The sequence below is a fragment of the Phocoena sinus genome, chromosome 1 (assembly GCF_008692025.1).
Source record: "Phocoena sinus isolate mPhoSin1 chromosome 1, mPhoSin1.pri, whole genome shotgun sequence".
Classification (NCBI taxonomy): domain Eukaryota; kingdom Metazoa; phylum Chordata; class Mammalia; order Artiodactyla; family Phocoenidae; genus Phocoena; species Phocoena sinus.
The window spans coordinates 162,652,346-162,665,426 of NC_045763.1; the positions used below are offsets into that span (position 1 = coordinate 162,652,346).

The window sequence follows — 13,081 nt, forward strand, 5'->3', positions numbered from 1 at the left end:
TTATCTGACCACAACACATCATCTACAGGTCTTCGTGTACCCCTCCTTCCAGCACTTTGTCACATTTGCAATTTTATATTTCTTCTTTTGTCTCCATACTAGCCTCTTTGGTCCATGAGGGGAGGGACCGTTGCTGGTTTTGCTTACCATTTTATTTCCAGGCCCTGATAAAGTACCTTTTATAGGCACCAAATATTTGTGGAACAAATGAACAAATAAGAGTCTCAAAAGAGCTCTAAGCAACATTAGTGTCACTGGAGTAAAAGTATCGTCCTCCATGATGATTGTTTTGAAAGATGAGACAGTACTCACTTGGGTGTACAAATTCTGCTTAAGGAGTTGCCTTTAAACCTGTCACGTTATCATTAGTCCTAACTAAAAAGGCCAGGTCAATATAGCAGGCATTATGGTGGTGAATAAAATGGTGGACTGAGTTAGTCCTAGATTTGTGTCCAGGCCGTCATTTATTAGCTGTGTGATTTGTCAACCACTACTTAAAATTCGTAGTCTTTAAAACAATAATAGTCCCTACCTTATATGGCAGTTGTGAGGAATAAATATATAGTGCCTATAATAGATACATTTAGCAGTTAGGGTCTCCTAAGAGCTTGAGAGGGGTACAAATCACTGTTCTTAGAGGATCCCACATTAAAACTTGTGGCAATAATTAAATATTTGTAGATTTTCTAAACTCTTCACTGGGGAAAGCAGAACATAACACAATGTAAATGCAATGATAAAGTTAGTAAGCTAATTACCATGTTTCCTTTAAATGTGATCCTTAGTGGACTGCAAGTTTTTTTTTTTTTTAAGTCATTTGCTTATCTTTATTTGAGAACATCCAGGAAAAGTAAGAATGGAAAGAAAATAAAGACCGAATGTTTTAAGTTTTTCATGTAAAATGTGTTGAAATTGTCTTTCTAGCTTTTAAAAATTTATATTTAGTATTTATAATTAAAGTGATTCAAAATTCAGGAATGTTTATGCCAGTGATTTAAGTAATCATTTATGATGAAATAAAAATATCCTGATACACGAATGTTTAAGTGAAATAAAGTAGTGTAAATGTTTTTTTTATAATGGTTTCTTTCCCTAACAACAAAAAAAAAACAACAAAAATCTTCACATTGCCTATAGATAAGAAAGAAGTGGTTTGTACTTCACTAACTTTAGTAGGAGTGTTTCTATTACTTTTTTTTTCTATTACTGTTTAAAATAAAGCAATTAGTTGCTGATGTAACTGAAAAGTTAATCTGGTGCTGGGACAGTTTGACAGACAGACAAATGAGACTTGCCCCCCACCTCACACCATATTCAGAAGTCAAGTCCAGGTGGACTGAAAGCCTAAACGGGAAAGGCCACTGTAGGACGACAACCCAGGAAAATACCTTTATAATCCAGGAGCAGGAAAGATGTCTTCAACTGGATGCACAACGTGCTAACAATAAAGGAAAAGTCTGATACACAGTTGACCCTTGAACATGGTGTGGGGAGGGTGTTTAGGGGCCAACCCTCCCTGCCATGGGAAATCCCTGTGTAACTTCACAGTCATCCCTCCTATATGTAGTTCTTCCTTGTCTGTGGTTCCACATCTTCAGATTCAACTGTCCAGAGATGGTGCAGTACTGTAGTATTTTCTGGTACAAGTGGGGAAACAGACATGAACAGGAGGCGACGCGCACCCACTTGGCTGCAGACCCAAACCTTGGGGAGGACGGGGCCCCTGCCCTGCGCTTCCCCCAGCGGGCGTCTCTCCCCATCAAGGGACTGTAAGTTAATTATTGTATGTCTCTCAGTTGTGAATGTATTTATGTCGTCTCATTTGGCCTTGTCACAAGGCTAAATGCAAAGGAAGGGCTCTGTGATTGTGAGACTTCCTGGCCACCCTGGGGGCAGGCCCTGAGCACGATGTTTGGCACATAACAAGCACTGAAAATGGTAAGAGCTAATGTTTATCGTTTCATTTTTGGTTTCAGACAGCTTCTGAGGGTTCAGAAGGCAAGTCTGCTACTAAAGCCTGAACTATGTCCTGGTTGCTTTTTTTTGTTTTTTTTTTTTGCAGTACGTGGGCCTCTGTTGTGGCCTCTCCCGTTGCAGAGCACAGGCTCAGCGGCCATGGCTCACAGGCCCAGCCGCTCCACGGCATGTGGGATCTTCCCGGACCGGGGCACGAACTCGTGTCCCCCGCATCGGCAGGTGGACTCTCAACCACTGCGCCACCAGGGAAGCCCATGTCCTGGTTGCTTTTAATAGTGGATTTGCTACTCTGAAAAGTGCAAGCCATTTAACACCTCTATGAAAATCAGGGTAACTGGCATGTATGATCTCTGAGACATTCAGCATAGCTCTGACTCTTCTAGGAATCATCAAGGCCTGAGTCGTGGGGAATTCCCTGGCGGTCCGGTGGTTAGGACTCCACACTTTCGCTGCCAAGGGCCCGGGTTCAATCCCTGGTCGGGAAACTAAGATCCTGCAAGTTGCGTGGCATAGCCAAAAGAAAAAAAAATTCCATTACAAAAAAAAAAAAAAAAAAGACAAACCTGAGTCTTGGCCCGAGCCATGGCTTCTCATGAATTGCCTCCAAAGCACAGTTTACAGAGAAACCTCACCTATGATTACCTCATATACAAACAGTTTCCTTTTGTCCTTAGGAGTTTGAAAACCCTCAAAACCTCGAAGCAATAATTTATCTTGGGCTAACTTAGTAATTTACATACATTCTTATCATATAAATTGGGAAAGAGAAATGTGAAACCAGAAGACTCATGTTATTAAACTTTGAACAAGCTGGATAAACTTTTAACCAAGTTAAATTCCTCAGCACAGTGGCCTGCTGATACCATGATTACTGGCTTTATAAATTACATTTGCAGAAACTTTTCTTTTAGAAATGTTTCTCATGACCACAAAATATGTACTGAGCAGTTATGGAGTGAAGCGCTGTACTAAGTGCTATCTAAAGGACAGAACTCATTTAAATAGAATTACAATGAGACGTTTGTGGAAAACATTTAATAATAATAAACTGGAGTTGCACAGAAGTACAATAACAAGTGCTAAGGGTAATGCTGCAGTGATTGAAGTAACAGGTACAAAATGAGGATTAGAAAAAGTTACAGCCTTCAGGAGGGAGGTCTAGAGTGTTTTGAAAGAGACAGGTTATTCATTTGGTTCTAAAACTGAAAGGAGTGGCTTTGAGACAGAGGCATATATGTATTGCGGATGGGTGACCCTAAGAAGATGCGCATAATGGTCCTGTAGGCTATCAATGTCCGTTATCTGGAAGGGTAACCAAAACGTTTTTATAATTTGGTAGCAGCTGGAGGCTACTACAGATTTCTAGAGTAGTTTTTTTAAATCTGAGAAACGTGAGGCAGGGGGCTCTTAAATAATCTGGATGCAGAATCACCGGAGCTACAAATGAGCATAAAGATGTCAGGCCAAATTGAAAAAGTAGTAAATCTTGATGATAGGATGAGGATTGAAGGAGCTGGGTTAACATGAGTCTAAGGGTATAAGCCTTGGAGGAGCCATATGAAGACAGCAGCTGTTAAGCACAAGGGGAAACTGAGTCGAACCAAGGCGTTCTTGTGAAGATAGTTCTGAAAAACTAGTTCAAAAAAATACCAACAGGACTGGTAGGAAAGAGCAGGTATGCAGACCAAAATGAAAGTGCAGATTTGGAGATGCACTGGTAAAAAAAAAATGCCGGAACTCCTAGGGGGTGTGTACTATAAAGAAAGAACAGAAAAAAAAAAAAAAAAAAAAAAAAAAAAAAAAGAAAGAACAGGCCATGGGCAAAAGTTCATGGGCAAAAGGGGAAGAAGCTTCACAGGTGAGAGATGACCCAAAACCATTACTAAGGTTAACATGGATGAGTCCTTAACATGGAAGCCAGAAAGGATGGTATTCTGATGTGTGTCTCCCTGGCTGTCAGTCATGGTTCCTCTGAACTTATCCTGAATTCTCCCAGACTCCTCAAGAGTTACCAAAGGCAGAAAAGATGTGTTCCTCCCATGAGTCCAGCTTTGAACCAATGTCTTCAGAGAGAGGAGAATAGGTTTCAAAATTCTGAGCTTGGGAGCTAGGGTTGGAGATGTCTCCTCCAACCTTGTTGGGATCTGGCAGGCAGTTCACATCTACCTCCAGAGGCAGCTGGGGCTTCAAATATTCTGCTTCAGTTTCACAAGCAGAGTGATGGAGGAAAAGCTCTGGCCTGGCTGAAGGCTGAAAGGATTTCCCGCTCTGACGACGCGACTTGGCGCGCCTGTTCTGGAACCACACCTGGAAGGGGGGAGAGAGAAACTGCTTTTGGTTGGAGTCCTCATGCTACTATTACACCTTCATAGTTCATTATAAATTCCAGTTTAACATGCCCTGGCTCCCTGCTCCCGAACCTTATGGTTTTCACAGAACACTTCACAAATCAGAGCACCTAGCTTTCTCGGCCTCACCATTCCCAGATGCAAAATTGGAATAATACCTAGTTCTAGCTATACTTTATATAGGGACATCTGCAATGAAAAATGAGGCCACAGAAATAGCAGCACTTAAGAATTTTAGGGAAAAATGCTACTATGCTTAAAGATGATAGCCCTTAAAAGAATTTGGAAAATTAGGGGTTTTTTTTCTTTTTTGGTACGCGGGCCTCCCACTGTTGTGGCCTCTCCCGTTGCGGAGCACAGGCTCTGGACGCACAGGCTCAGCGGCCATGGCTCACGGGCCCAGCCACTCCACGGCATGTGGGATCTTCCCGGACCGGGGCCCGAACCCGTGTCCCCTGCATCGGCAGGCGGACTCTCAACCACTGCGCCACCAGGGAAGCCCTGGAAAATTAGGTTTTGAAAGTGTACTCCCTTGTCAAATTATTTAAGGAGGCATTTTGCTCAGTGGACTTCATTCACTTATATGAATAAATTTTTCAGCTCACTATTTCCCCACAAATACCGAGGAACCTGTCCTTATTACTTTAGGCAACAAACGCACCTTGCGCTAGATTTTTCAAACTCTGACGAGAAGCTCCACATGCTTCAGGCTTTACCCCAAGACGTTACATCCTTTACAACCCACATTGCAGACCCAATACCTGCCAAGAAAGTGGCCTAGGGGCCCAGGGGGCAACTTGGTGAGCCAGCAGGAGGAAACACCAACTGTGCCTCATCTGTCCCTTCTTCCTGGATAAGGAAAAAGTGTGAAAATACTTCCTATTACCTTCCTGCTGAGGATTTACTTTCTGACCATTTCAAAGAGACCAGCTAGCCTCCTCGGAGGGGCCCTTATTATCCTCAGCAATGAGAGGCAGAAGTCATTGAGCGTGCAGCTGAATTATTTCATTTAAGCCTCACAATCACCGTAGGCAAGTACTGGTTTTACAGCCTAGGACACCGAGGCTCAAGGGAAGGAACTTGCCCAACGTCAAGCAAGTGGCACCGGCGAACGTGCCGGCCCGCCGCGGCCGCTCACCTGGATCCTGGACTCCGGGAGCAAAGTGAGCGCGGCCAGGCGCTCACGCAGGTGGATGTCGGGGTACATGGTCCGGCGGAAGACGAGCTCCAGCAGCTGCAGCTGCTCGGGTCTGAACGACGTGCGCTTTCGGCGCTGCGACGCCGACGGGACGGCCGCGCCTTTAGGGGGCGCAGGCGGGCCCAGGGCGGCGGAGGGCGGCGCCGCGGGCCCGGGACCCCTACCGAGAAAGCCGGCGAAGGCCACCGGGGCGCCGCGCTCCGGACCGGGGCCCGAGGGACGCGCGGGGAGCAGAGCAGCCGCGGGGTTCGGGGTCGGCAGGAACGCCCCGCCGGGGTGGGCGGGCCGGTAGGCGGGGGGCGCGGCGATCTCCCCGAACTGGAGCTGGCTGGGCTCAGCTGCGGCCATCGCTGCCGGACCCCAGTGCGCCGCCGGGAGGGGCACGGCCTCTAGTTATACCGGCCCCGGGGCTGAGGGAGGGGGCCCGGTGTGGCGGCGCGATCAAAGGGGTGGACGCGGGGAGGCCCGTGTCTCTTCGGGGTGCGAGCCCACCCCCCGCCCCGCCAGACGCCGGTGGGGAATAATCGCTTCCGCTGCCCGTGGGATGGAGGGAGGAAGGCGTGAACTTGGGCCGGGGCCCCCTCCGACCCCTCCCCCGTTCATCCGCCCCGCCAGCCCCGCCACCGCCACCGCAATCCACATCCCCCAGAGCAGGTCTGCCCCGGGAGCGCGGCGGCCGGGGGCCCCTCGAGTGCGTGGGCGGAGTGCGGGCGGAACCTCCCTCCTCTGGGGTCAGGTCACCCGCTCAGGGCGGCGAGGGCCGGGGGCCGCCTCTCTCTCGCATGGCCAGGTCAGTGAGCCTTTGCCCGCTGCCCCGTCTGTCGTCAGCAAAGGTATTTATTTACCCCCCCCCTGCTATGTGCTAGACCCTGTACCAGGTTGGTCAAACAGCCCAGCCCCTGTCCTCCGCAAGCCTCCCTGACAAATCCTGAATCAGAAGAGGGGGGTGCAGATAAAGAGACCTTAAAGAGAGGCAGTAAACTCACCTTGGAGGGGAGGAGACCTTTTGTCTGGAATGTCCCTGTAGGCCTAGGAATAAGGGTACCCTAGGCACAGCAAGGTTGAGAATGTGCCTTTCTAGACTCATTTATTGACTCCTGATCTGGCCTTTCTGCAGATAGCCAACAATGCTCAAGACGCGTCTGAGCTGGAAGGGAGGAGATGAAAGGGGCACCACCAAGTTTCCACTCTCTCTTGCCTCTGCCCTTTGGTCCTCATTTAAGTTCCCGTTTTACCCAGATTGGTACTGTGGTTACGGTTTATGTATCTGCTTCCCCTCCTAGATCGTAAAGACTTAACAGGAACCACTTCTCTCTTTCAAGTCTGAGTGTCTGCTTTGTACATCTACTATGCATACGGAGCTATGCATAAGGCACCAATTAACATCTGTTGAATTGGATGCCACTGAATTCACTTTATAGAAACTCATGGTCCAGTATGGGAACTGCTCCACCAGAGTGCACGTCCTCAGGAGAGGAACCCAAAGGCCTGGGTCTTCTTGCTCCCGGAACCTGAGCCCTGATTTCACCAGGACCATTTACTGTCACTGACTCAGAGAGGGCTCTGAGTTGGGAGGGTCTCTTAGACTACAGTCCCCACCTGTCTCTATCCATTCTAGAATGCTACAAGACAGCCTCAGGAAGACCTTGGATATTTTCATCCTGGATGGACTTTCCAGGTGTCAAAGCAAAAAGGATTCTTGGGGCAGCTGCAACGAGGAGCCCTGTGCTTGATTCTCTCCCTGTGGGGATAGGGGATAGGGTCGGGGACCGTGTCCCAAGAGCCCTTGCGCAGCCCCCGAGGCTCTTGTAGGCAGTCTGACCATTCTCACAACTGCACCCACCCCTTACCCCGTCTTTCTCTTTCTCCCTTCTCCTCCCTTCCTCCCTTATTCCTTAGCCAGGTCATTGGGGTTTTTAGGCAGAGGATGTATGGGATGGGAGGTCAGACCCTCTTATTTTACTATGCTCCTTCATTCATTAATTCAAAAACCATTTTTGTAGTGTCACTGTACTAGGCTGTGCTTTACTTACGTGCCTATGAAGTAGGTATTCCTATCCCAGTTTTACAGATCAAGAAACACTCCACAATCTAGACGAGGCCCAAATGACTCCAAAGGCACTGTGCCGAGCTGGTCTCCAGACATGACCCCCGGGGGCCCTGCTGAGCTCCCCTGCCAGCCTCAGAGGAGGGTGAAGCCCTCTGGCCCTCTCCAGTCCCGGGGTTGTTCTCTTCCAGGCACATTGGGCCCATTGGGTTCCCAGTCATAGGTAGAGGTGATGGAGCCAGCTCCACGCAGACCCCGAGGTCCACTGCTGTCGCTCTGAGATCAGGAGGCCAACCACGCAAGGAAAGCAGAGGTTTGCCGGCTGCTGGCTGCCAGCTGAGGTTTAAGAGCCAGATGGCCCAGCAACCCAGAAACTCTGCCCAGGGGTCAAGAGTCATCAGCATTCTCCGGCCTGTGTGGATATACGCACCCCCCCCCCCCCCCCCCCCCCGCCAAGTCCTTTGTCCAAGCCTCTTTCCTCTGCTGCTATCTGCTCACTTGTGAGGGGCCCCCGGAACCGGCCTGTTTTGCAGTTTTGCCAGGAAAATGGACCTGCAGACACGAATGGAGTGCCTGGTGACAATTTGATGAAGGAATCTAAACACGTAAGACAGTCTTTTCTCTGTCTTTTAAACTGGTGATAAGAAATTGCAGTGTTCAATTTGCAACTTGATAGTCCTCCAAACTGACTAAATGAGCGTTATCTCCTTATGACTTTTCCTGAGAGTCTGTGTGGAATTATAATCCTCTATGTTGAAATAAGATTTCATCCTTTCCCCTTCTCTCCTCCTTTCACTCTAAATTGAAGTTTTAATGGTGTGTGCTTGCATATACCTAAAAAAATAACCTCACTGAGGAGACAGTAGAAACCCAGGGTTGGAATTTGGAGTGAAGTGTTATAGCTGGAGACTTTGTTTTATACCCTTTGGTGTGCTTTATTATTTTTTAATTATGTGCCTGTATTATTGTTGTAAGTTCATTTTTAAAACCTACTTTCTTGATGACTGAATGCAATGTGGTATTCTGAATTGGATCCTTGGAAAAGGAGAAAGAACATTCGTGCAAAAACTGGTAAAATCTGAATTTAAAAAAAACTAATTTTTAAAAACGGAAGCAAAGAATGCAATGCGACGTATCTGAAAAGAGGTGTTACTGCACAGAAGGAACAGTGCTCCCAGTCCTCTTGGGCTTTTCATTGACTAATGAAATCTGTAAGCCTCTACAGGGTCTCTAGGGAGCACGTTCACTCTAAAGTTATTTTCTGCTTCTCTTTTGCTTGACAAACACCTAAAAAATCATAAGTGGTTTTCACTAAATCCAAGTTCTAGGTTCCTGACTCATTGACCCTGCTGCGAATGCACACCGAACATTTGTTCATTCTTCTATACCTGTTTCTCCAAATGCAAAATGGAAAGAGCCCGATCCTTGGCAATATCTTAAAAATAATTATTGCAAGTCCTTTCCCCAAATAGATAATCTGTGAAATTTAAGTACCTTTTACATAAGCTCTGTAAAGTACTTTCTTCTACCAAAGCACGTCGGTTTACCAGCTACAGAATAGCAAAGCAAAGTTCAGGGTTAGCGGAAGACAAGGATCCCTGAGGTCAGGGGTCTGATTCCCCCTCATAACACGTGGGCTCTGCTCCTCGCCACTTGATTTGCTGAGCGCTTTTGGCCATTACTTATATTCTGTCTGTCAGTAACGCCTATTGAAATAGACACAAAGGAAGGGCAAGGTGAAATAGAAGACAGTTTTCAGAGATGCTTCCTGTATAATGGGGGGAGAGCTGGTAAATACAAGTAAAAACGCAGGAGAAAAACGACACATAAAGAAAACGTTATTCTCTGGAGCCAAGACTGGCTCTGTAACAGCCCAGGCTGGGGAGGATGGAGCCATGTGGGGTCACCATCCTGTTCTGCTTCCTCCACATTTCCCACCACGGTTCCTGTCACTGACTCCCCCAAACATCACAGAGGCCTGCCTTTCCTCTCCAAGTGCTAAGTACTCTCTTCCCCTCTGGGCTGCCCTAAGGCCTGGCTCTGGAGCCCTGGGTGTTTATTAAAGGGAGAGCCAGGAAAAGGCAACCGAGGGGAGTCGATGGCTCTGCTTTCACCTTGAGATCCAAGAGCTGTTTGCCCCTTTGATCCTGGCCTCGCTTTGATTTCATCTCCTCTTCTGCCCAGGCCTCTTCAGTTTCTGAAGTTTATTTCAGAACCAGTGGTTACAAGAGATTGAGAGACAACACCCCCAAAAGGTATTAATGTGCTAGGAAAGTGATAAAATGTTAAGAAGCTCTTTTTGTTGTTTAGTCAGCGTCGTATAAATTCAAATAACAAACACGAAACAGATTTTGAACCCAGCGTGTTGAGTTTTTTAAAAGGATGATTCCTTTTCTTCTTTCAGTGATTTTTACCCAAAAGCCTCTGAGCAGGAAAGACTCTTCTGTATGTCTTTCACGACCCCGATTCACATAGCTATGCAACAAAGTTAAAAGAACATTTCAACCTCAGAGAAAGGAAACCATCAATGTTCCAAGTTTATGTCTACACACTTGAAAAGAAAAACTGAAACCACTAGCAGAGTATTTGGTCCTCACACCTGGCGTTTGTCTGACATTTCTTCCTGCAATGTACCTACTGAGCACTTTAAATGGGGCTGGTGCCCCCAAGGAACTGAATTTTAAATTTTATTTCAGTTTAATTGATTTAAATTTAAGTAGCCACACATGGCTAGTAGCTATCATATTGAACAGCTAAGCTCTATATCATCATCCAGCAAATCACTCTTCTTTGATAATTTCTTTTTTCATCTGAAAATGTTTTATCTGGTAAGTGCTAGATTTTGTAGCTTAAGTTTTGAAATCTCTCGTATTTTCATTGTCCACAGTCTGTTTGTCTATTCTCCTCTTTGTTTTGATTTTATTTGTAATTGAATAGATAGTTGATTTGATATTTTTTATTGAAGTATAGTTGATTTACATTATGTTAGTTTCAGGTGTACAGCAAAGTGATTCAGTTTTGTATATATCAATATATATATTCTTTTTCAGATTCTTTTCCCTGATAGGTTATCACAAAATATTGAGTACAGTTACAAGTACCTTGTTGGTTAACTATGTTATATATATTAGTGCATATATGTTCATCTCAAACTCCTAATTTATCCCTCCTCCCTCTTTCCCCTTTGGTAACCATGAGTTTGTTTTCTGTGTCTGTGGGTCTATTTCTGTTTTGTAAATAAGTTCATTTATATCATTTTTTTAGATTCTACATAGAAGCAACATCATATGCTATTTGTCTTTCTCTGTCTGACTTACTTCACTTAGTATGATAATCTCTAGATCCATGATAATTTTTTTTTTTTTTTTTGGCCACACTGCACAACTTGCGGGATCTCAGTTCCCCGACCAGGGATTGCACCTGGGCCACGGCAGTGAGAGCCCGGAATCCTAACCACTAGGCCACCAAGGAACTCCTCCATGATAATTTTTTATATGTAGATACAAAGAGATATTCAGTTGATACAAAATCATACACTAGAGTTGAATTCTAGAATCTCATTTTTATTGTTTAAACAGAACTCTGGATCATCAAAATGATCACCTCATTTTCCTACTGGACAGTCTCCTGTAGATTTGGCCGAGCGGTGTGTGAGGTGCTCCTGTAGCATTCGTGAATGGTGTTTCTCCAGAGTGATGATATGAGAACACTGCTTATGATACCATGAGTTTCTTCAACATTGTCAGTTGACTAGACTCCATGTCATTTTGATCATTCTGTTCTCTTCTAAGCGGGTAATGAAACTTAGCTTCAGAATTCCCTGACTCTCTGTGGGGTGCGGCATGGTATTGAGTTAGCGCGTATCATGTGTCTTGCACAAAGTTAAACTGAACCAGGAAAAAGTAAAGAGAGAGGTATCAGGAGAACGCAGAATCTGCCAATACCTGTCTTTTCTGCCCCCAAATAATTTATTACATGTTAGCAGATACCCAAAGTAACCTAAGATCAATTCCGGACTCTGTGTCCCACCCAGCATGTACTGGGTCTGTATTTCCAATATATTGTCATTTACTGGATATATTATAAGCCTATAATAGATGAGAAAATCTGTGCAAGTAAAATACCACCTAAAATTAGTCCAATCAAGCACAGATTCTTGCTGGATATAGGATATAACAAGGCGCCTTCAAATGGATTCTCGTCCATTTTAGTGTGCACCAGGAAGGGTTGTTTTAAATAAACAGATCCACTGTCTCCAGCAATTGGGCATTTACCTTTTCACAGTCCCGGCCCTCGGACTCCTTTGGACGGAACGGTAAGTAACCTTGACTTCCTCTTCTTTCAGACAGTGCTCATGTCCTCCAGGCACCGAGCTGCAGTAGCATGAGGACAATCTCCTTACCGCTGGGCCTTCTGCTTTGCAGCCTGGCTTCTTGGGCTAGTGGCCATTCTGCATGAATGAAGCCCGCCCCACGCAGCCGACCCACCACTCCGAGACCCCAGACATTGACCCAGACTCAGCCCACTCCCTTTTATTGCCCCAAATATGCTTTTGCCTTGGGTTTATCACTTGTACATAGTGCCAGAGGGGGCCCTGCTTTTAATTTGGGTTGCTTATTCTGAGATTATTTAAACTCATTAGCACTGAGACTTTGGTCTCTACATACCATTTCCTATTAAAAGGGAAAAAGTGCTTCATTGGGAAATGGCTCATTCTAGGCCTGAGACAGCAAATGTATGAGTCTAAAATATTTAGTCATATCTGAAAATGACAAAACTATTAAGCACTACTGAGGGAGCCCTCCCAAGAAACCATCTGAATAGGCGCCTACTGACCAAACATTGGGACAGTTTGAGCATCAATAAGAATCCTGAAAGTGGACTTCCCTGGTGGCGCAGTGGTTAAGAATCCGCCTGCCAATGCAGGGGACATGGGTTCAAGTCCTGGTCTGGGAAGATCCCACATGCCGTGGAGCAACTAAGCCCGTGCGCCACAACTACTGAGCCCACGTGCCACAGCTACTGAAGCCTGCACACCTAGAGCCCGTGCTCCACAAGAGAGAAGCCACTGCAATGAGGAGCCTGCCCACCACAACGAAGAGTAGCCCCTGCTCGCCGCAACTAGAAAAATCGCCAGCGCAGCAACAAAGACCCAACGCAGCCAAAAATAAATAAACAAAAAAATCCTCAAAGCAAAAACAAAACAAAAAGTCAAAAAAGAACACTAAAAGCAATAGGTTGAAACATACCAAGTATGTTAAAAAAAAATACTTTATTTCATAATGATCACAAAAACCAAAAATTGGTCACCTTTGGAAAAACCCTTTATTCTGAAGACTGGTAAACAAAGAAAAAGAAAGAAGTATTTATCCTTCCTTTTACTGAAACTCAAGGGAAACACACTCTTGACAAAGAAAAATTTCTCCTTATAGAGGTGTTTTGCTGATACGTGAAGAAGGAATGATAGAGTTAGAATAACCCCGTTTGCAGCTTCTAATGAAATAGTGGACC

At 45.6% G+C, this 13,081-nt stretch overlaps 1 protein-coding gene across 1 annotated transcript; it reads right to left on the reverse strand.

Annotated features, from left to right (window-relative positions):
- Positions 1–3,783: 3,783 nt before the first annotated feature.
- Positions 3,784–6,088, reverse strand: MIXL1 (Mix paired-like homeobox). The gene is made up of 2 exons (XM_032643354.1): positions 5,464–6,088; positions 3,784–4,284 (listed from the first exon to the last, which is right to left on the reverse strand). The coding sequence occupies exons 1-2, from the start codon at positions 5,869–5,871 to the stop codon at positions 3,979–3,981; spliced, it is 714 nt and encodes a 237-aa protein (XP_032499245.1). The 5' UTR covers positions 5,872–6,088; the 3' UTR covers positions 3,784–3,978.
- Between the last annotated feature and the right edge of the window lie 6,993 nt (positions 6,089–13,081).